The sequence below is a fragment of the Enhydra lutris genome, unplaced genomic scaffold (genome assembly GCF_002288905.1).
Source record: "Enhydra lutris kenyoni isolate GAN:26980312 unplaced genomic scaffold, ASM228890v2 scaffoldscaffold24, whole genome shotgun sequence".
Lineage (NCBI taxonomy): Eukaryota > Metazoa > Chordata > Mammalia > Carnivora > Mustelidae > Enhydra > Enhydra lutris.
The window spans coordinates 11,732,980-11,757,818 of NW_019154108.1; the positions used below are offsets into that span (position 1 = coordinate 11,732,980).

At 39.5% G+C, this 24,839-nt stretch overlaps 1 protein-coding gene across 3 annotated transcripts in view; it reads right to left on the bottom strand.

Annotated features, from left to right (window-relative positions):
* Positions 1-24,839, bottom strand: part of LOC111150669 (AT-hook containing transcription factor 1) — an 81,128-nt gene that overhangs the window by 30,038 nt on the left and 26,251 nt on the right. For 2 of the 3 annotated variants that reach the window (XM_022508189.1, XM_022508188.1), the window contains 15 exons: positions 24,619-24,735; positions 19,837-19,921; positions 18,098-18,248; positions 16,573-16,705; positions 16,308-16,489; positions 15,779-15,840; positions 14,785-14,913; positions 9,080-9,170; positions 7,923-8,012; positions 5,737-5,877; positions 5,024-5,128; positions 4,050-4,143; positions 1,950-2,073; positions 1,751-1,807; positions 136-282 (listed from right to left, as the gene is read on the bottom strand). In XM_022508189.1, coding sequence (XP_022363897.1) covers positions 136-282; positions 1,751-1,807; positions 1,950-2,073; positions 4,050-4,143; positions 5,024-5,128; positions 5,737-5,877; positions 7,923-8,012; positions 9,080-9,170; positions 14,785-14,913; positions 15,779-15,840; positions 16,308-16,489; positions 16,573-16,705; positions 18,098-18,248; positions 19,837-19,921; positions 24,619-24,735 — 1,708 coding nt within the window. The remainder of the gene's footprint in view (positions 1-135; positions 283-1,750; positions 1,808-1,949; positions 2,074-4,049; positions 4,144-5,023; positions 5,129-5,736; positions 5,878-7,922; positions 8,013-9,079; positions 9,171-14,784; positions 14,914-15,778; positions 15,841-16,307; positions 16,490-16,572; positions 16,706-18,097; positions 18,249-19,836; positions 19,922-24,618; positions 24,736-24,839) is intronic. The other variant, XM_022508190.1, reaches the window with a different exon arrangement.

Sequence of the window (24,839 nt, forward strand, 5' to 3'; positions counted from 1 at the left end):
TCGACTGAACTGAGTCCGTAAATTACTCCAGAAGTAGACTGAGTCGTATCTTTAATATCAGTTAATCCAGCTACGTACTTCTTTCTGAAATTCTAACAGCTGATGAAAGCTTACATTCTCAGTGAACAGACTTACCGCATAGTCATTATGATCTATCAGCCAAAAGCCTTGAATAAGTTTCACCTGGCCCCAAGGAATGGCAAAGGCAGTGGGAAATGACTCAATGCAAGTATCTGTTTTGTCTGGGAAGGAATACATAATATCAAGCAACAAATAAATGGTCTTTAAAAAAGAGAATTAAGGATAATAACAAGAAGAAAATCTCCTACATATCTACTTGTATTAGAGATCGAGAGACTACAGCAGCAAAGGCTTAAAGAGGCTGCTTTCAGGATTCCGAAAGCCTAAACGGATATCCTGGTGTGGCAGTGTTATTAAATGACTGTCCAGCCAGTTCTAGATGCAAATTCACACTCACTAGTAAGTACCACTGCAAAAGAGATGAACAAAAGCCCACTTTCCTCATGAAGTCAGTAGCTTATTAGCACTGAAGAGGCAGAGGTACAGACAAAACTCCAGTTATCAGCAAAAGCCAAAAGCTAAAGCAAACACATCATGTAACTTATAAATTATGAATGGAACTACACATTTTAAAAAAAGATTTTATTTATTTATTTGACAGATAGAGAGAGAGAAGCAAACTCCCCGCTGAGCAAGGAGCCTAATGCAGGACTCGTTCCCAGGACCCTGGAACCATGACCTGAGCCAAAGGCAAACGCTTAATCGACTGAGCCGCCCCTCCCTGGAACTACACATTTTTCAACTCAGAAACTGACATCAGCACAAAAATACTATTGCAAATAAGACCGATGCCTAACATAATATTAAACTAACTTATTATGTATTCGTATTGAACACATAAATTAAGCTCATTAAGAAAGATCATTCGATGCCTGGGTGGTTCAGTAGGTTAAGCCTCTGCCTTTGGCTCAGGCCATGATCTCAGGGTTCTGGGACTGAGTCCTGTATTGGGCTCCCTACTCAGTGAGGAGCCTGCTTCTCCCTCTGCCTGCCACTCCTGCTTGTGCTCTCTCTCTCTCTCTGACAAACAAATACATTAAATCTTTAAAAAAAAAAAAAAAATAACGAAATAAAGAAAACCATTTGGCCAGCAATGTTTCAGAATTGCTGTCGGTAACTCTGATGATGTCCAACACACACACACACACACACACACACACACACACACACTAAACTCTGATGATGTCCAACACACACACACACACACACACACACACACACACACACACACACACACGAGAATCTGATGACAGTTGTGGATCTTAACCCCAGAAAATTAAATCTAAAACAAAATTCTGCATAGTTTCAGGTTTGCCATAGACCATCCGAACCCAAACAACAGACCCTGGGTTAACTTTCCTTTAAAAAAACTGCAGGGACACTTGGGTGGCTCAGTGGGTTAAAGCCTCTGCCTTCAGCTCAGTTCATGGTCCCAGGGTCCTGGGATCGAGCCCTGCATCGGGCTCCCTGCTCAGTGGGGAGCCTGGTTCCTCCTCTCTCTCTCTCTGCCTGCCTCTCTGCCTACTTATAATCTGTCAAACAAATAAACAAAATTAAAAAAAAAAAAATGCAAACGTGCAGCTGAGATTGGATTAGACGTTCGAGGTTCCTATTACTCTCAAATTTTATGATGCACGTAATATAGGAATTGACAGTGTTTAAAGGATACAACAGCATGTTTGCTTGTCTCAGTGACGTCATCCAAAAGGTATATGTCAAGCAGTGCCTGTAAAAGGAATAAAAAATTCAGTCTGTTTTTTTATATGTTCACTCATTCACACTTCCTAATTCTCCCAAGCCTGTGCTGGGCGGGAACAATACCCCCAGCAACAGCAGTCTTCAGGGAGAGCACGTGGCCAGAAACGTACGTGCAGACTGGATGGAGGGTATTTTCCTGTGCCTCCTTCATCCCGCTTCCACAACCTCTCAACGCCGTCTCCCAACTGAGACACCATTTCGTCAATCATCAGGCAATCGGGGTTCCATTTCCCTCTGCAAAACGGGCAACATTCAGGATTATTCGCCATTCACGTTTATTCCAAACTCTTATGATCCCCACAATCCAAAGGAGAAGAGAGTTGGGAACAGGACCCCATTTGGCACCACGTGAAGTCCAGTCACCAACAAGAATTAGATGAACCTGCAGAGGCCTCGGGCTTGGTCGCCAGCAAGCTGGTGCACACAGGTTCCCAGGGGGAGAGCGCGGTCCAGCCGCCAGATGCCTGAGCTTGCTTCTACCATCCAGAGCAAACTGCCCAAGAGCATGGCAGCTAGTTGGGTATAAACACCCAGCAGTTCAGTCAAAGGGCTATGAGTTCCCTTTCACCATCCAAATCTTCTGACCCAGCGATTCCTTCAAAAACCTATCCCCGAGCGCCTGCAGTGGTCAGCAGAACCTGTCCCTGCCTCATCTACAACAGCAGTTCCTCCTTCCTGAGCCTTCCCTGACAGCACCGCACCGACCACTCCACCTTTATTTATGTGGCCTGTGAGACTTACGTGACAAGCAAGATTAGAAAACGTAGCAAAGCCGTTCAGGGACACACACTTAGGAACTAACAGATCTAGAATTTTAAAATACGCCTGATAGGGGCGCCCAGGTGGCTCAGTTGGGTGAGCATCCAACTCCTGGCTTTGGCTAGGATCATGATCTGAGGGTCGTGAGATGGAGCCCCACAGCGGGCTCTGCACTCAGCGGGGAGTCTGCTTCACAGTCTCTCTCTCTCTCTCTCTTCCTTCTGCTCGAGTGTGCACTCTCTCTCAAATAAATAAAATCTTTAAAAATTAAATAAATATAATATGCCTAATAAATCTCCCACCTCGGTGCCTAGGCTCCGAGATTATTTCTTCCAAAGGACCGGACCCCAAACTTGCCACACACCAAATTACAGACAGCACGGCCTTCTGAGGACTGATTTCTGGGGGATTCTGACAACACTCCTGACGTCCATGTTCGTGAACCACTGCTGTCAACGTTGCATGCTGTGCTACAAGCGTCACTCCCACCCAAGGAACAAGACTACATAATCCCTGCTCTTCTATTACCTCTGCTTCATTATTTCAAAGGAACCAATGAGTAACATTCATGTATATTAAAAAGGAAAAATAAAGGAAACAAGACAAAAAGAACAAGAACACGGTGGTTGAAGGGCCTGAAAAGCAACTGTTAATGGAAAGAACGTAAAAAGCCTAACTGATGGTATGCTCTCTGGCTTTCTGATGAATTGGGAGCCTTTGTCATTTTCTAAATAAGAATCCTCAGACTCTTAATCTCACAAAACAAACTGAGGGTTGCTGAGGGGAGGGAGGTTGGGAGAGGGTAGTGGGGTTATGGACACTGGGGAGGGTATGTGCTATGGTGAGTGCTGTGAAGTGTGTAAACCTGGCGATTCACAGACCTGTACCTCTGGGGATAAAAATACATTATATGTTTATATAAATAAATAAATAAATAAATAAATAAGAATCCTCAGGGGGCGCCTGGGTGGCTCAGTTGGTTAAAGCCTCTGCCTTCAGCTCAGGTCATGATTCCAGGGTCCTGGGATCGAGCCTTGCATTGGGCTCTCTGCTTAGCAGGGAGCCTGCCTCCCTTGCTCTCTCTCTGCCTGCCTCTCTGCCTACTTGTGATCTCTGTCTGTCAAATAAATAAAATCTTTAAAATACATAAATAAAAATCCTCAGGAAAAATACATGCTTAAATGACAGAATCTCTTCTAATAAATCAACTGTGGTAACAACTCTTAATTAGGAAATACTGAGTAGCCACACTCAAATTATCAAATGAGGTGTAACAGGTCAAGGCAAACACGCAAATGTTACAACTAAAATAATAATGCTAGTAACAAATTCTGTCACTTAAGAATTCCACGCATTTCATCTTTCTGTAGCCTCATGAATTCTGTTCTGAGAAAGCGATGACTTCTTACAAAAGTAACTTCTAAGAGGTTTTGGAAAATTCTGGAAGGTACCTTGCCAGACGCTCACACTTCTGTCGACGACTGGTATAGTAGTTCTGAATTACAGGGTAGTTGTAGTACAACCTGGACAACTGCACAGCATCATCTAGAGTTTTTTAAGAGTCAGAAAAATTAGTAATATCTCCAAAACATCCCAACAACACCTAAGGTCATCCACATTAATATTTTACTATAACTGCATGATACTATTTAGTCTGCAGGCTTCCTAAATTTAAGTAATAAATACACATCCCTTTATTAAAAGATACACAAACGAGAAAACAGAGTCTCTCATAACTTAAGTTGGTAAAAACAAGGATGTTGGCCTAAAACTCTGGAAAAGCTATTCCAGAGATGATTCTACCCCCTTAATCCTTAATCACTCATATACTTAGAAAGCAAGCAGTATTCACTATTTAGGTAAAAATCACAGAGAATAATGAGAATAAGGTCAACAGCAATTAAGCAAAGGGACAGAAGTGCTTCTCAACAGAATCTAATGTGTGCCCTGGAAATGAAGGAAATTAGAGGCCTTAGAAGTGTTCTCTACAAGCAGAGCAAAAGTCAAATCTAATTCTTGGTAGCATAAATTAGCTGAAAAGAGGTATTCGACTGATGGCAAATAATCTTGGTTAATAAGCATATTAAAACAACTCTTAAGGAGAAAAAGATCAGCAAACAAGATGATAAAACCCAGAGCTGAGTGGATCTAATTTATAGCCGATGATATCGCTGAATCCTTTGTCAGAGGCCCTTTTGTTTACTCTTTTCTTTTATGTCACTTGGCCCAATATGCACGTATGGCACGCCTGTGCATAGAGCGCGGGGCAGGGCACTCAAGACACAAAGTGAGAAAGAACGTTTAAGACTAGAAGAAAATAGAAGAGGGATGGTGGAAGAAAGGCAACCCGAAAATGAGAACCCCTCAAACGACAGAGATTTCAGAAAGTCTCCAGTAATATCCGCAGCTGAAGTCCGTGTTTTACCTGAGCCCTCGGGTAAGAGCCCGGAGTGACAGAACCAGAGCACCACCTGCGTGTACTGGCCGATGAGCCGCGTGATCAGGCACTTCTTGTGCAAGTCCATGAGGCCTGCGGAGACAAACACCGGCCGTGTAACGTGCAGTGCATCAACCTTGTGGAAAAACAAGACCCTGCCCAGTTCTCAAAACTTTTAACAGCATATGTGGATTCTTCAATGTACTTAGCCTGAACAGAAAACCTCCACAATGCCCAAAGGGGTGACTCACTAAGCAGACGTCTGAGCTACATGTGCTTCCACTCAAGTAAATTTCCGAAGTCAAACGCAGCCAGTGACACAGACCAGCACAGGGATATTCCTGTAGGTTGTTCAAACCGGGCCTTTACATTAAACTGGCTATTTTGTTTAAATGGCAAAACAAAGACAAACATTTACAATGACCTCTGTGAATAAAAACTTACATGTAATTTAAGAATTTGAAACTCTACTGGAAGTACGTACGCTACCTTAACAGTAAGTTTAACCTGCAGATTTCCCAAGCTCGTTTAAGCATGGGCTCAGGGCACATCTAGTAATAGTCTGTAGTTTCCATTTAAAAAATAAAAATAAAAAAGGTCTCTTCGTACTTTGCACAATGATGCATCTAAGACAAGGAAGTTTATTCTTCCTTGAAGTAAAATTTAAATAAAAACTCATTTATACGAGATAAAGAGCACACCTCTCTCCGTGATCTCCTGGGCCTCTGTGGTGAAACAATTTAAGACGGAATTAAGGTTGCTGAGAAGCAAGTGGCACTGCTGGAGAGCCTGTATGGTCTGTGGGTCGATGAAACGACACGAGCCATCAAATAATGGTATACCTGTCCAGGAGAAAATACCAGATTAGTTCTGACACAATAAATCCAAATTAGTTAAAATCATAAAGGCACGATTTCTCAAACTCCTATGAACTACAGAGTTAGACTACACATTATGAGACTTTGAAATGGCGAATAACCTTAAGAAACCCAGAAGGGACAAATATAAATTCCTAGTTTTTTAAGATGCAGAACAAGGTAAGCCATGTGAGCAGAGGAAGGGGACACGGAGTCAACTTCAGACTGACTAGAAATGAGTCTATTCGTTAAATGCTTCCCCCTCAAGTAAAAATCTTTCCTATCAGATCTTTTACGTGCCACATTGTTTTGTGATTATTTTGTAAGAGCACTTTTTCCATCTCCAGTGCTCAAAAGTGAGACACTAAGACTCAGATAAAGGCATATAATAAAACTGCGTGCTTGTTATAATTCACTGTAGACTTGGTTGTCCTTTCATTTTAAACTCAAAAATGAATTTTCAGATCCATTTTTGGGGAAAAAATGGGTATTTTAGTTGCTACTGGTTACATGTTTTAGATAAGATTCAATCACATTAATATTTATTGGGTAACTGGAAACCAGAAAACATATCTTAGTTAGAAATCCTTTCTCAAATCAAATTGATTTGCTTCACTTCCCATACATTTAAAATACTATGCTTTGTGTTTTTATACACTTAGGTTTTTAAAAAAACTCCATTAACCAGTAATGCAGCTCAAGGCAGCAATAATGGCTGAGTTACCAGGTTCAAACCTGATGTACCATATTATGCTCAAAGTGTAATAAAGGCATATAATTTATGAATCAATCTGAGTTTTTTTTTCTTACATGAATTACATAACCCAGTCCTGAATATATTTTCTACTCAAAAAAATACATTTTTTGGCCCTAACTCTGAATTACTAGGTGTTTGCTCCTGACTTTAACTGATTATTTAAATATTTAATAATTATTCAAATAATTAATTCAATTATTTAAGTATTTATAATTATTTCATATTTATGTTTTGTAAGTATGACCTAAAAATACTAAAGAACCCCATGTCTCTAACAGTAGATTCTCTACTAAAAATAACTTAATTAAAAAGTCCATTTAATTCATTCATCATTGATACAATGATAGAAATAACAAAAATATATACTTCTAAATCAACTTAAATTACACTTTCATGTACGGGGCAATCATTTTATTTTTGCACATAATGGGTTTCTGATATTTATAGGACACCTCAAAACTCAGATGAACGACAGATGAATGAATAAGCCTGACAAGAGGAAAAATTACTGCAAATGACTGATAACGACACCTGCCAGCAGAAGACAGAGGTGATGATTTTTGCCCTCCTCTTTAGCTTTTTTTTGGTTATAAATATTTTGAACAGAAAATGAGTAAGAAGGGGACCTTCTGAGGTCAACTGGCATACCCCCCCGACTCCATCATCAGCAAACTTCATAATTTAATCTCTTCAGATCAAAGATAACGCACAACTCTGAAACTTGGTATTACAGGCATGTTAACACGTTGCCAGTTTAACAATCGAATGCAAAGTCTTGCTCAAGAAAGAATTTTGTTGGGGCGCCTGACTGGCTCAGTGGTGGAGCATGTGACTCTTCAACTTGCAGTTTTAAGTTCGAGCCCCATGCTGGGTGTAGAAATTATTTAAAAATAAAATGTTTAAAAACAAACATAAAAATACTACTAATTTTGCCACCCCAATATTAAAAGAAAAGTTTTCCTCTGAGACTTCTTTAAACAGTTTACAACTTCAGGGGCGCCTGGGTGGCTCAATCAGTTAAGCATCTGCCTTCAGCTCAGGTCATGATCCCAGGGTCCTGGGATGGAGTTCCGATTTGGGCTCCCTGCTCCACAGGAAGCCTGGTTCTCCCTCTCCCTCTGCCTGCTGCCCCTCCCCCCAACTTGTGCTCTCTCTCAAATAAATCCATAAAATCTTTAAAAAAAACAAGTTTACAACTTCAAAATGATTAAAAATGATGACTGTCATGTACTTAAAACACAAATCGAGGTTAATATTTTAATATAATACTTACACAGTCTGTCAAATTCCTCTTTTGTAAAAACCACTTTATTCCATGTCCACTCAAGAACAAAGCGAAGATTGGCCGCAGAATTTGGTTGTTCTTATTAGTAAATGTCAACGGAAAAAATTAAAGGATTATTAATTACAAACAAAAAATCAGTAGCTCCAGTGGGGAACCAAGACCACACTGATCAAGTGAGCAATGGGAACGTCAACACTAACAAACTGGTACGAAACACAGCAAAGAGCACACTGTTTTACACGGTGCTGCTGTGAAGAATGTCAACTCTGAATCTAATCAGGAGGAAAGCTTAACAACACACACTCAAAGGCTGTCTGCAAACTGATAGGCTTATCTTTAAAAAAAAAAAAAAAAAAAAAAAGCCAATTTCTTGAAAGATAAAAGCTTGGGAATTATATGAGATTAAGAGAGATTAAAAGGACATAAAAACTAAATACAAAGTATATGCTGGATTCCATTCTGGATTCTCTATCCCTATCAAGGGATATCCCTAATGTCCTATCAAGGACGTTACTGGCACAATTAGTAACATTCCAGTGATGTTTGGGGATCAGAGAACAGCATGTATCAATGTTTTTCTGAATTTTGTAAGTATAAAGTGGTTTTGTAATGAATGTTCTTGGTCTTGGAAATAATACTGAATTACTTACAAGTAGAGAAATGTTGATGCCTTCAATTTATTCTCAAATGACTCAACAAAAATAAAGGGGGTGTAGCATGTGTGTTTTTAAAAGAGAAGGATACACAGCAATTGGGATGAATCCCAGAGAATTTTGCTGAAGAGTCAATCCCAAAGTTACATATTGTATAATGTCATTTCTAAACATTTTTGAAATGACAAAATTACAGAAGTAGAGAACAGACTGGTGGCTCCCTGGGGTTATGCGTAGGGGGACATAGGTGTGGCTATAAAAAGGACAACATGGGGTTCCTGACTGAGATACTGTACCAGAGGCTTACCAGCTCTTGCAGGGGGAGGGTGGTGATAAAGGGTAACACAGGATCTCTCTATACCATGTCTTAAAATAGCAATATGAATCTACAATTAGCTCAAAATAAAGTTTAACTAAACCCCCCAAATTAATCATTTAAAAAATTTTAAATATAAAAGTGATTTTTTTATTTGTTAAAAACCATAATCTTACCTTCTTTTGTCCACTTTTTGATACATCCAGTCAGAAGTCCCAGGCAACTTGTGTGAATTGCTGCTGACAATATAGCTTCTAACTGTTCTTCCTGAACCACGCGTTTAAAAAAAGAAGGAAAAAGAGTAAGAAATGAGGATAGAGGATATCTGATCACAGGCTCAGAGATAGCAAGTTCTATAAAAATACAAACACTTAGGGACACCTGGGTGGCTCCGTCGGTTAAGTATCCATCCAACTGTTGGTTTTGGCTCAGGTCATGATGTCAGCATCCTGGGATCGAGCCCTGTGTGGGGCTCCACACTCAGCAGAGAGTCTGCTTGAGGTTCTCTCTCTCCCTCTCCCCCTCCCCCACAGGCATTCTCTTTAAAACCAATAAATAAATTTTAAAAATACAAATATTTAAAGAGTTAAAAACTCATGACTCTCTAGGTGGCTATAAACACAAAGGCAGTGAGAGGCATTGGTGGCCATGTGGAGTAACTGGAATCCTCGTACCCTGATGGTGGGAATGGAAAATAGTAGCCACTCTGGGAAACTTAAATACTGAGTTACCTCATGACCCAGCAACTCCATACCCAAGAGAAATGAAAACACACGCCCACATCAAAACTGTACATGGAACAACATCATTCATAAGAGTCCCAAACTGGAAACAAACCAAATGCCCCCCCAACTGAAGAATGGGTGAACGAATGGGATGAGGGACTGACGCATATACCACACAGATGAACTGTAGATGCACGTAAGTAACAAGCAGCCTATGAAGATAGAGAGCAGAGTGGTTTGAAAGCCGGGAAGTAGGGGGAGAACATGGGGGTTTTGTGGGGGTGAGAAAAATGTTCTCAAACTGAATGTGGAGACAGGTGCACAATTCCATGGATTTACTAAAAACCATTCTAAGCAGGTGACTATAAGATATAGCTGTGTCTTAACAAGTCTTATTTAAAATCATTATAAATCATACTGAATATTAAAGAAACATATGAATTTCATTCATTAGAGCAGGAAACTTTTTTAAAAGAACTGAATGAAAAAACAGATGAATCGAACAGGAACAGAGGGGCTTAACTATGATAAAGACTCCCTCAAAATGAAGAAAAGCATGATTCTAAATGGAGACTCAGTAAAGCAATTTACACTAACATTGGGGACAAAAGAAGAATGTCTGCTGGTACCATTGTTTTTGCACAGTTTGTACAGGTTCTACCAAACGCTGTGAGAAGATAAACAAACAAAAATGGAAAAAGTAGAAGCCCGAATTTGCTGATGACTCCAGACCTAGAAAATCTAAGAGATTCTGATTTGATAAATAGATATTAAGTGAATACACAAAAATCAATTGCATTTTTATGTACTAGCAATAACCACCCAGAATTTAATAGAGGAAAAACGTTCTAGTCACAAGCAGCACAACTATGGGGCACTTAAGAGATAAAAACATAAGAGACACCTGTAAGAACTGAAAAGAACTATAAGATCTTGCTGAGATAGAAAACCAACCCTGAATAAATGAGAATATAGACCATTTAGACTTGGATGAGATGATGATAAAAAAAATTCTCTCCAAAATTAATACATGACTATAACAAATTTCCAAGAAGAGTTCCAATGGGAGTGCTGGATAAAATCATCTTATAATTAATACAAAAGAATAAATGCCTATGAATTGACAATTATAGGGAAAAAAGGGCCACATCAGCAAATATTAGAGCAGTATACTAAAATGGCATAGAAATAGATCAGATTAATGGGACATAATAAAAAACCCAGAAACAGAACCCAGTACACAGACAGAGGAAATCAAATAAATGTGGTATCTCAGTAGTGTGACAAAAGGACATTCTGTGTTCTATTTTGTAAGGGGTGTAGCACAGCTGTACTCGTCATCATCCAGGAGAAAGAAAATCAACCTTTACCTGATGAACACAGATGAACTAAGCCTTAAATGTTAATGAAGCATTGATTAGCAAGGTTTTTTAAGCCAGGAGCATTTGATTACAAAAATATTAATTTGTATGTAGCAAAAGATAGCATAAAATAAATCAAGAAGGAAAAGACCCAGTAAAACAAGGGTAAAACCTGCAAATAATGTAATTCACAGAACACTGACCACCCAATGAAAATATGAAATGGCATCTGTATCATCCTTTTCCCGATATGAAGAAGGGATACAAAGAGATGCATGAAAGAAAAGTATACATAAAGTCCATGCACCATGTATACAAACAAATGATTACGAAGGGGACACTGACAAGACCACCACCCAGGTTTAGACTGAGAATATGTGGCAGTAATCTGGAAGCTGTGTCTGCTTGGACCTGACCAAAAACAAATCCCACCCACCCGCTCATCTCCCATGGGAACCACGACCCCTTTCCTGCCTTCTGAAGTCATCATGTTCTTGCTTTTCTTTTTGTTTTAGCTCTACATGTGCATTGCTAAAGAATGTAATTTACTTTGGCCTGTTCTGGGAATGGAGTTTAAAAAAAAAGGGTACACGAAGGATGGTTAACAAAATGCCAATAGTTACATGCCTCAATACACTACAGCCGATTTTCTAAATCCAAATTATTCATGTATTATTTACGGAATTGGGGGAAAAAAAAACCCAAATGGGGTGGATACCAGATTTAATCATGGAAAACATTAAATGCTGTTTTATTCACGTGGCTGAATTACAAGTTATTTTTCACATTTTTAAGATATTACTGCTTTTACTAAATTCGACAGTATGTAATCAGAAAAAAAAGAATCTGTATCAAGTTCCCTAAAGTGAGAAAATTAAATGGAGCACTTAGGAGTGCCCAAGGCCTGAGGATGATGAGCAGTGAGTTCTCTGCGGTCAGGAAGCTGGAGCACTAGGCCGGAAAGTAAGTTCCAGTTCCTGACAGTAGGGTGGGCAGGGCCACTGGGGCCGAAGTTCCTGGAGGTCTTTCAATGAATCTAATCGGGGCTGCAGAAAACCACTGTGAATCTGGTGCTTTTTCTCCTTGTCTTCTTGAGGGCAGCCGAATGGACACTATAAAACAGAATACTATGAACGAAAGACTGAGCAAAGGTGTTCCCTGAATGCATATGGTTGGAAATCAACCGCCCAGAGTGGGATGATGCTGTTTTATCAAACAAAGCCCTCAAGAGTATTCTTGGGCCATTAGACAGAAAGAATAGATTATCTTCTGCACAACGTATTAGCAATTCTCCCATAACTCTGATCAAGTAGATGGGTTAAAAAAGACCATTTATTACTCACAACAGACAAAAGCAACCTTATAAACTGCTTTAGCCTTTCCTGAAAAAAAGAAAATTCTTGTTACCTGTGGATAAAGATGGAACATCACACACAGCCATTTACTTGCTGCCTTGGAATCATCACCAGACCCCAGTGAGTGATCAATCGTAAATAGCAGAGAAAGGTATCAATCAACAAGGGCAAAGAAAAGAGAAGGCATCATGGGGTGAGACAGCTCAACAAAATCCGTGAATGGCAGTCATGAGGAAAGGTGATGAACTCAGCAGTGTGAGGGAAACCGCGTCCTTAGGTCCTCACAGACGGGAGCTACAGATGAGAATCTAGTCCGGTTAGCTCTCTAAGACCTCAGGCTAAGTCCTTGGAGAGTCCAGGTACAGAGGAAAGCGGGCGGGGGGGGGGGGACAAGAGTGGTCAGACCTGGGCTAAAAATAGGCAACCGGTGGACACTTCGTCTATGGAACAGCCAGCCGTACCCCCTTGGGGCCCTGCAATGAAGAACCATGGACACCTGCGTCACAGATCTTTGGGAAAATGGAATGGCTCCCCAAAAGTGTGGGCTTTCTCCACTGAAATGGTGCATGCCCCATCTACTATCCTCAAGAAAAGGATTCCTCTCCATGAATTATACCCATGCAAAATAGAGTGCATCATCTGTTACTGACCCACTTCACATATGAACAGATGACCAAGGGCTGCCAAATGCATAAGGAGAGTCACTGCCGTCAAAGAGACTAGATGAAGAAACGGGACTGCAGAGAAAACAGAGCCAGTGCAAACATCAAGGAAGACTGTGAACACACACGGACAGCAGCTAGTTCATCCATAAAACAGAATACTAGAAACAAAAGACTGATCAAAGAAAAAGTACTCACAGAAATTTTATATGAGGGTCAAATTTTTAAAAAGCTGATGGGAAGACAGGTAGATGATGAAGAAGTCTCCCCCAAAACAGAACTAGAGGCAAAGGCGACAAACTGCTGGGCAATGAAGGTGATCTAACAGAAGGTCAGACCCTTCATTTAAAGGAGCACCACAAAAAACAAAAACTAACTGGAAGAAAAAATTAAGCTTGTGTGAGACTAGGCAAGGTTTTGTTTTGTTTTGTTTTAAGGCCACTTAGAAACTCCAGGAAAAAACAAGCTATGTAATAAGAACATTAACATCGACCATGATCACGACATGACCACGTGGTCAATATTTACACAGGTACCAAATATAAAAGGAGAAGAAGGAGGGGGGGAAATCTCCCAGTGATAACGGTATCGAATATTTCACTTATTCCATGAAATTAAGTATTAAAATCCAACCGCAAATGTTAAACCATGAGTGGCAATATTTATATTCCATGGGTGTTTAAAAGGCTCTTTTTCCAGCAATTCATAATGTTACACATCTGTAATTTTTAAAATAACTTTATCCAAACACTACTTAGGAGAGTTAACATTTTCTCTTTCTCCATTGGAAAATGGAGCTTACTTTATTCTAGCGTGTTTTACTAACAAATAATGAGTTAAATTAAATGTGAATTATGAGCTGTCCCCAGGCAACACTGTTTACTGTTAGAATGTTCCCTGGTAGGTAAAATGTACTGGGACCAGGAAAACTGAATGGATTATAAACCTCCACTAGGAAGTTGAGATTTTGGTTTCCATGAGTGAGTCTCACTTCTAGAACGGCCTTGTTCTGCAGGAACTTGGAATCTCCTCACAGGATCTCAGAAGATACCGGTTTCTATAAAGCAGCGGTTCTCAGAACACTGCATCAGAATCACATTAAGGGCTTTTTCTTTTTTTAAGATTTACTTGAGAGAGAGAGTGTGTGAGCACAAGCAGGCAGAGGAGCCAAGGGAGAGGGAAAGCAGGACTCAATCCCAGGAACCTGAGATCATGACCTGAGCCGAAATCAAGAGTCGAACGCTTAACTGACTGAGCCACCCAGGCGCCACGACATCAAGGGCTTTTTGAAACAGAGTGCTGGGTTCCACTCCTATTTCTGATTCAACAGTCCTATGACAGCACAAGTTCCCAGTGACTCTCATGCCAGTGATCACATACTTGTGTTCTAGACCATGAGATCCACCTAAGTCAAGATGATTTTTACTCACGAGGTCTTACTCACTTGTACCTATGCACTACTCACAGGGGCTGGAAAATGGCCCCTGGCCTGTTACAACTTCTACTCGTGACATGCCTGGGGCCGCCACAATGTGGCTTCTGTCCTAAATCCTTCTATACAGCTAAGTGAACCTAGTGCCAAGTTATGGCCTACTGAGTCCTGGTAGTATGTATTTTAAGCCAAATCTAAGACCACAGCTACTGATCATGAAGCATGAGCATTATTACTACTGAATCTACTTTTGCAGAAACTATCTAGTAGACTTTTACTATAATAATGTAATACTATAATAGAAAGCTAATAACAAAAGAAACAACAGCGTTATAAATCATCTCACCTGACTTAAACTGGAAGGGTGAGTATCAGTAAGTCTTGGTGACAGAAGGCCAGCCATAAGACATCGATTATAGCCATCAGGTATGAATTCACTGAGAGATGCTCCTGATTTCTTTAAAAACCTCAAAGTCTATAAAGATTGATGAATAAACATTAATACATAATTTCAAATAATCAAATTTAAGAATTAATAAACTTATCATCTACTTTGTACTTAATATTCTGAATAAAGCTAAAAGACACTGAATAGAAATTTTAAGACTCCATTTTTACACTTCTTGCAAGGAAAAGGGTTTACAAGTTCTTGAGCTAAACCAATGCACGCTAGTTAAAAATAATATTACTGATGAAGATACTCTGGGTGGCATTCTGTCTTTGGTAGGTAACCCTGTTACATTCTCCAATGCTGACAGCTGACAGACTTGGTGACAGGTCTTAATGAACACACACACACACACACACACACACACACACCCCTACACACACCCTGCAGTTTATTCCTCCTGATCTAATGTCAGAGAGATCCAATATGAAGTATAAATATGGCATTCAGGCACATCTAGCCGGTTATCAATTTCAAAATCTGTCATTTTGTGTTTTCCTGGAGAAGTCTTTTTCAACACCTAGTCATTGCCTGCTCTGCGCCAGACACTGTGCTAGGTATCTTCTTTGCATTACTTCCCTCATTCATAAGCTTCCCGAGAAGAAAGAAGAGAATGAAGAGTATGGATACAAAGAGATACGGTGAAGGCACTGACCTACTTCCGTTCTTTTCCTTACGGTTCAAGTAGCTAACATCCACACAACCCCAATACTTCTTCTGGCACGCTGCCATCAGTAACTGATGCTACTAGTTGCTCATATCACAAACCTAGCAGAAGCTACCATTTAAGCTGAAACAACAGTTTATATAATTAACACTAAATAAAGTTTAAATCCATGGTCTGACTTCAGTTCATTAAGACACTCTGTCCACATTATTACTTGTTACCTACCTCCTTTTGAAAGCCATTACAAGTTATATGAACAATTCCTGAGTTTAACAAACAAGTGGCATCTAAAAAAAAGATGTAAAAAAAAAATAAAATAAAATCTGCTTACGTATTATATAGTAGACGGCATTAATACAACAAAATTTATCCTAACGAGAGACTGCTAGGCAAGATATCAAAATTATTACATACAATAAATTTTAAAATAACTTTTCCAAATATTTCCATTCTGACAAGATCCCAAACTTAACATAAATACTACTTATCTTTTCTAGCGAATTCATAAGTGATGGTATCTTTATAAAATACCTAAGTATTAAATTTCTGGTGTACATATCAAACTAAATTTCCCAAGTTACCCATATATTAACTAACAGTAACGAGACATGAACAGGTAAGCATATATACCTGCATGCTACACACTACATACGTACCGCACATACTATACAAATACATATTACACGTACAGACACCCACACAGATGTGCTTGTGCATGTTATTTTTCTCAAGATAATGTTAAGGAAACACATACCAAAGTTGTAAATATTTGCGTTAAAAAACTGCTCGGGAGGTGGATATGAAGGGGGAATTCCTCTACTTAAGCTTCTCTCATTAACTAGTATATCCAAGATGTAACGCGGGTAAGTCTTGTTCACAACAGAATCCAGTGACCACAATGCAAAGTAAGAGCAATTATGCAGATATTCTCCTGCTCTAAAAGAAAATGTTACAAAATCATTAAATGACCGAGCTGCTACACATACAAATATGAAAGAGAAGAGAGGGCGAAATCCTACCTTAACGAATCTGGCATCTGCGCATGATACCAACGATTTATGTCAAAAAGCCCCAAATACATAGAAGGCTTTCCTTGTCCATATATATTCACCTGCCAGGTAAAGACTGAGACACTAGTGTCAGGAGACAGAGCTAAAAGAAAAGAATATAATTTTTATAAATTGAATAAATAATCACAAAGTAAAATTACCCCAAATAAAATTTCAGCAACATCTTGTCATAAATTAAGTTTTATCATGTCTGATATGTCAAAGTGCATTTCTATGGCTCGTTCTATAAAAAAGGTTTCATTCATATCTTTACTGTCTCTCCATTTCAAGAAGATTTTACAAAAAAAAAATACTCATCAGAAAAGTTATATCGCGGCTTGTTTTCACTTAACACTTTGGCAACTTTGAGGTATTGGAGGTAAAAGTAGGAATTTATTTGATTTATTTATTTTGATTCATTTATTTGATTGCATATTCTCCCAACAAGGGAACACAGAGGATATCAATACCAAAAATGGATGCCTCGAGGCACAGGGCTTGATTCTTTAGAGGATTCTAGTTGAGAAGGGCTGATCCAGCTCTATGGGAAAGAGGGGGAAGACTAGTACCTGGATGATGGTTGTGGGGAATGGAAAGATAGGAACAAGGTAAGAGGCACCAACGAGAGAAAAAGTAAACATCTGAGACACAACTAATAGGAAACACAGAAAGAAGAGGGGAGTAGGGAATACAAGAGGGAGAGTTTGAAGAGCTGTGTTTTGGGCGTGTTTAGTTAGATGTGAAGACTGGGCCACAAAAACCAACATGGGACAAGCACAGAGGACACGTCCAGACAAAGGGGCTAAGCATGAGGATGAGTCCCGGGAAGCACACACGCAAGCACGGCTGTAGGGAACACGCCCAGAGCTGAATGAACCTACACCGGCATCACATTTACTTCTCACAGCCACCCTTTGCAAAAGGTCCAACTGCGTTACTCCATTCAGATGGGGAAAGGGAGGCTCAGAAATGTTAAATAATTCATCAAAGGTCACAATTAGTGACAGAGCTGAGATCCGAAGCCATGAGGGATTCCAAAATCTATGCCATTTTGACCATGCAAAGGCTGTTTACCAGGAAGAAGGGATGATACTAAAAGGAAAGAGAAAGATTAAAGACAACCAAGGTCTGTTTGCCACCAGGTCTCAAAAAATACACAGAAGGAACCATTATTCACAGACTATTCATACTAGTCAAAACTAGAGACCATTCTTGTCTGTTTAAAAAGCTGGATTAAAATACAAGGGTCCCTCAAGCTACTGGACTCTTGAGTTCTGCACAGCAAACCGCAAAGTAAGAATACGGACTGTCTCATACGGACCTAAAAGAAATTCCATAGTCAGTATTCCAATTTTTTAACTGCCAGGAGTATGAACTCTAAAAAAGCATAAATCTTCCATCAAGGTGGATGTCATAAATCTGTCATAAATCTTACATCAAGGTAACTATCAAAATCAAGCATTCCACATGACATATAAGAGTGCTTTTAACCAACCTTCATTCATACCTTCCTCTCTGTCGCCGTGATATCGGTATTTCTCTATACTCTGGCATCCCAGCAGTTTGGTATTACTTGTCTGTCCTCTCAAAGGAAACATGCCACCCGTGAGGTCCAGTGTGTATCTTTCTTCACAGTACTCTAACCCCTGAAACAGAAAATGCACACAAATCTCTATCTTCATAGAACTCTAAGCCAGAAGTCATTCAAAAATTAAATGTTCTCTGAACTTAAAGAGTTTTCACATGATACAAAGAAAACACAAAAAAGTTACAAAGAGAACAAATCACTTGAAAAGGCCTCTGAAATTTTATGTAGTATAAAACACAGATAAACTTAGTCTCAAAATAATGACCAACAAACCTTCTAAAGCAGTTATCAAACGTGGGAACCTTCAGGTACTTGGGGCTGGAGTGTGAACTGGACTGACCATCACTATTCTGCACAAAGACACACCAGGCCAGCAAACCTGCTCCTCTGTTCAGAGTGACATTCTTGCTCTAGAACAACAGTCCCCCCTTTTTTTTCCTCATCAATCTCTTTAAGAATCTAACAAAAGCTGGGGCGCCTGGGTAGCATAGTTGGGTGAGTGTCTGACTCTTGGTTTCGGCTCAGGTCACGGTCTCAGGGTCCTGGGATCAAGCCCCACATTGGGCTCTCCACTCAGCACAGAGTCTACTTGGGATTCTCCCTTCTTCTCCCTGCCCTTCCCACTTGTGCATACATGCTCGCTCTCTCTCCCAAATAAATCTTTGGAGGGAAAAAAAAGAACCTAAGAAAAGCTATGAAACTTTCTTCCAGAAAAATGCATAATCATAAAAATGTCTCAGATAATTCACAGACTTTATGGATTCTTTAAAGGCCATCCATATAACCTCAAACACTAGCTTAAGAAAGCCTGTTCTACAGAAAGGAAGTAGGGGCTGACCAGGTGGCTATTAGCAGCATGCCACTTTGTCTTCAAGAATTTCGCTGGAAAAATTTCAGTCATCTGAAAGACTAACGCATTTATCTTTTTTATAAGTGACAAGACAATTTTTTTAATTTAAAAAATTTGTATTTATTTATTTATTTATTTATTTATTTAATATTTTTATTTTTAAGTGGGGCGCTGGGTAGCTCAGTCAGTTAAGCATCTGACTCTTGATTTTGGCTCAGGTCATAATCTCAGGGTTGTGAGATCAAGCCCCAGATTGTGCTCTATGCTGAACGTAGAGCCTGCTTAAGATTTTCTCTCTCCCTCTCCCTCTGCCCTCCACCCCACTTGCACTCTATTTTTCAAAAAAAAAACCCAAACAAACAAAAAAAGATTTTAAACAATGTCTAACCCAACATGGGGCTCAAACTCACAACCCTGAGATCAAGGGTTGCATGCTCCACCGAATGAGCCAGTCGGGTGCCCCAAGGCTGTTTATAAAGTCACCCCATGGCTTACTGCTTGCCATATTAGAGCAACAAAGTGGAGCTCCTTTTCCTGGGTACCAATGAAGCCACGAAATGAGTCTTGTCCAATCCCCTCAGTTTAGATGAAAATGGTATGTGGGGAAGTTCAGAAGGCTACGCTGACACAACTGCTCGTCTTCTGATCCCTAATCTAACACTTCTACTACATTGTGAATACAGCATTAACTGGAATAGAAGGACTTTTCAGGATGTTAATATTTTAAAACAAAGACTAAAATAGTCAAACAACAATAAAATGGTCAGAATGAACCCGTATTCCCGGTACCATTTACCTCATACAAGACTTGTCCTGATGCCAAACACTTTCTATCACCAAAGGCCAGCTGAAGTAGATGTAAACTCAACACATCCCCTTCACTGAAAGAAACAGAAACGAGCTGAGAAGAAACACTCAAGATCCTATTAATATATCAAGCAGCTCTTACTGCCCAGTATACAATATTGAGTGCACACGACAAAACTAAGGTCAATGTAAAGAAATTCCAGTGATTTGGCTGTTTTCACAAAATGCAGTCCTTTGAAACAATAACTGATTTTTATTTTTAACAGATTCTAACTTGCTTAAGCTGATGTCATTTGTACACTTTAGGTGGGCTCGTATGCGGCAGAGCCTACAGTGGTTTACCCAACACTGCTTCGCCCCATCTTCAACAGGTGTGCTCTGAGCTCGGCACAGCAGGCCCCCGTTCTGGCCAAAAGGATGCACACCAAATTATCCCACGGCAACTACAGAAAACCATCCTGAGGGGACCGCATATCCTTTGCTCCTTTTTCCTGGTCTCTTCCGCCATCTCGTGAGGCTTCTACCTAAAATGAAGATCCGCCTGGGGCCACAGGATGAGGGCTACACAGTATGAATATATGGCCAAGATCCCCAATCAACTCCTCTCTGCTCAAGGACAGCGTTCATTAGGTATCAAGAGCACAGATTTCTATGCTGTCTGAATGTGAATTCTTATTCTTTCTGGCAGATCTTTCTTAGTACACACATTCTTCTTGATCTCCAGGATACCACAAGATCTTCATGTTCCTCACACTACATGACCCGCAGTCCTCTGCTGGCTGTTATACCCTCTCCTTCTCCACCATCAATTAACTCCATGTGCAGAAGGATTCCCAGATTTCTTCTCTAGCTAGTCTAACTCTGGCCTAGTGGTTCCCTATCTTGGTTGCTTATTGTGAGCATCACCAAAGGAGCTTTGAAAAAATACTAATGCTCAGACCCTACCACCAGAAATTGATTTAACTGGCCAGGTCTAGTCAGGCCGAACTCATATACTTACCTTATCCTGGCCTCCACGGCCCTATATAAACTAGTTCCACTCTTCTGACCTCATCTATGACCAGTCTGCATTCTACCCTTTACCGCTCTTCTTGCTCTCCTCGAGATATTTTTCTAAGTCCTTTTAATTCTTTCTCCCAGATATCCCCATGGCTTTGCTACCTACTCGCCCCAACTGCCTTCATTCAAATCTCCCCAACTACACTATCTCAAAGAACAGTTCCCTTTACCGCACAGTCTGTATCTCCTCTCCCAACTTTATTTTTCTGTATTTAACATCACTACCTGAAATTATATGAAATATGTGCACTAGTATATTTATGAAATATACTTGCTGAAAGAGAACATCTAGAAGAACAGAAATTTATTGGCATTACACAGCGTTCCATTCTCTACAACAATCATTAGTACATATAAACACTCAATTAGTGTGTGGAATGAATAAACACAAGGTTGTGAAACAAAGAATAACCTCTAAAAGACCAAATATTAAACAGGATAAACCGCAGACAACAAACATTAAAGGGAAAACCAGTCAGTTTTTTCATCCACTTTCCCATATTATAAAATTAATGTGGCTTGACTGATGAATCACTGACCTCCACCTCTGAAACAATACATGTTAATTAATTGAATTTAAATAAAAATAAAATTAAAAATTAATGTGGTTTTTATTATAATTGATGAGCACTATGGTAACAATTTAAAATCTATACCTATATAATTCTGTGGTGGTATAATCAGTCTATAGTGATTCTTTTTGTTCTTTTTTAAATTCTGTTTAAATAAACACTCTGATGGGGAAAAAGAAGGACGACATCACCTTTCTAAGTTAGACTTGTAATCTGAGTTTGTATTGTTTTCATCTACTTATAATACCAATACCATCTATATATACCAATACCAATACCAACTACATCTATATACATATATATATATACACACACATATATATATACACACACACATACACATACCAACATGTGTATAAGTATTACTTATATATGTATTATTTACCTGTGTAAAATATTATTTATACATGTATGCACATATTATTTGTACAGATGTACATATATTTTATTATGTATTGCTCATATACATATATAAATGAACACAAATAATCTTATATATAATTTCGGGGAGCTCACAGACTGCTCTAGGTCTACCCACAGACCACAGGTGAGGAATTCTGCCTTAAATCATGTTACAGTCACATACCAATATATATCACAGCCTTCATCAGATTCTCAAAGAGGCCCATGACGTGCTAACTGAAGGGCCCAAATCAAAGACTGGAAGCCCACAAAATACCAATCTCAAAAGTACCTCACATCAATAATAGTGACAAACGCAAAGTAAATCATGTAGGAATAAATAACCCAACCTTCCTATGAAATTGACCCTGTCCTATTAAAAGAACATTATATACAGTACTACTAAGTGGTTTAAAAGTCATTAGAGAATTGTTCCTATGGGTTACTTACTCGGTATGTTGTGAATAAGAGAAGTAAATTTTGGGCATCACCGTAAGAGAAACAGAGAACAGTATATTCTGCCCATATTTTAATCTATGATTCGTTTGTACTTCAAACACAAATACACTTGACCCTAGAGCAACACAAGTTTCAACTGTATGGGTCCATTTGTATGCAGATTTTTTTCAATAAATACAAATGGGAAATTTTTTTGAGATTTGTAACAATTTGAGAAAACTTGCAGATGAACTGCACAGTATAGATATACTGAAAAAAATAAGCCAAAAGGCAATACTATAAAATATAGTTATGTAACATATTTAACACACAAAATATGTGCTAATTGCTGATGTTTATTGGTAGGGCTTCAGTCAACAGCAGGCTATCAGTAGCTAAATTTGGGGAGCAGGATGGGTGTCCAAAGTTAGTATATGTGTTGCCGAAGCGAGCACTGGGTGTCCAAAGTTAAATGTGGATTTCTGACAGCACAGGGGGATTGGAGCCCCAGCTCCCACCTTGACAGGAATCAGCTGTAGAGAGCTCTGAAAACTACCTCAAAAGAGAACAAAGAGAAGTGTATACAGTTCACAGGGATTTTACAAAAGAAAATCAGGAACATAGAATATTCAGATAAGCTTCATGATTATAAGAACAGAGTGGGCATCACTTACAGATAACACTACAAAAATCAAGAGTGGCATGATAAAAAAAAGAAGGCAGTCTTATTCGCCAAGTTCCAAAATAAGAGGAAAGCACTCTAGAATTTAGTGTGTGAAATTCAGAAAAAAATACAAAACCCACATAAAGAATAAAAAATCAATAGAACTTATCCTAAGAGACAATACTAGGAGGAAAAATAAGCAGAATATCACAACTGACTAGATAAAAGTCCCTTCACATTGCCCACCATCCAGAGCCCTCACAGGGCACATCCCTTCAACTGCTGCTGTCCCCCACTACGCTCAGATGAAAGGAAATATGGGTTTGACTTAAGAAGGGGTAGCCCAGGGCGCCTGGGTGGCTCAGTGGGTTAAAGCCTCTGCCTTCGGCTCAGGTCATGATCCCAGGGTTCTGGGATCGAGCCCCACATCGGGCTCTCTGCTCAGCGGGGAGCCTGCTTCCTCCTCTCTTCTCTGCCTGCCTCTCTGCCTACCTGTGATCGCTCTGTCAAATAAATAAATAAAATCTAAAAAAAAAAAAAAAAAAAAAGAAGGGGTAGCCCAACAGTGGGCTCTCTATGAAACATTTCAGTATGTTTCCAGGACTGACAAATTTCAAAGTGGCAAATAATTCTTCATTTCCTGACTTACAACAGAGAAAAGCAAGGCCAAACCACCAAGTAGGGACATGGAACACAAAATCCAGGGACGCCTAGATGGCTCAGCCAGTTAAACGTCTGCTTTCAGCTCAGGTCATGATCCCAGGGTCCTGGGATCAAGTCCCACATCAAGCTCCTTGCTTGGTGGGGAGCCTGCTTCTCCCTCTGCCTGTTGCTCCCCCTACTTGTGCTCTTTCTCTCTCTCTCTCACACACACACAAATAAATAAATAAAATCTAAAACAAAAACAAAAACAAAACACACACATACACAACAAAAAAACCAAATTGACCGTAACTCAGGTACCTCAAGCCACAGTAAGGACTTGGGAAGAGAAAGTACTGGGAACTGCACGTTATCACCATCACAGGATTTATACCACAAGCTCAACTGTTTCACTCATCATCCAAGAAAGAACAAAACACCAAAGAAAAATAACACAAAATCAATACTTACACGATTCAATTTGAACAAACTTAATGGGTAGTTGAAAGATTTTTCACTAGCTATAACTGGGACAAAATTAAACCTTATGACAGAAAAACTAACCAAGTTAATGCTAAGAATATACTGAAAAAGGCAAACAGGAGGACCAGGGAGCAGAGTGAGGGTAAATAAAAATGAGAGAGACATACACAACAAAGAGAAGAAATGAAATTTTAGGAGTGCAAGAACACAGAAGGCCATAAAAATTGTCTAAGGCAGTAAGAGGCTGCCCACTCACCTGTACTGGCTTACTCCGAAAGAGCATTTGAGCAAGTCAAACAAGCACCATTTTTCTCACTGATATCCCAGAATTTCCTCAACCACGTAGAAACATTTAACTTTCAAAGTCCTTTCAACTACCACTTGCTAATTCCCTGAATTATGCTGTTTTCGCTAAAAAAAAGAACAGTATACTACAAGGCTTTTCCCAATAAAATGAAATGTGGCCTCATCTTTGACAAGTATTTTTAAAAACCACACGTGTCACACTTACCTATCTTGTGTCGACTGAACAGCCCACAAGTAACAGCAATTACGCGGATCGTTCTCAGGTTCCTGAAAAGTGACGGCATACACGGGAACTCTGCCACCCTCCAGCTGCGTGTAGTATCTACAACAGGGACAAGAAGTAGGACAGTTCATACTTTTAAGTTATAATTTCATGAAGAAAGAATAAGGGGTCTCGTGTGAGAATCGCCTGATCGTAACGCACAC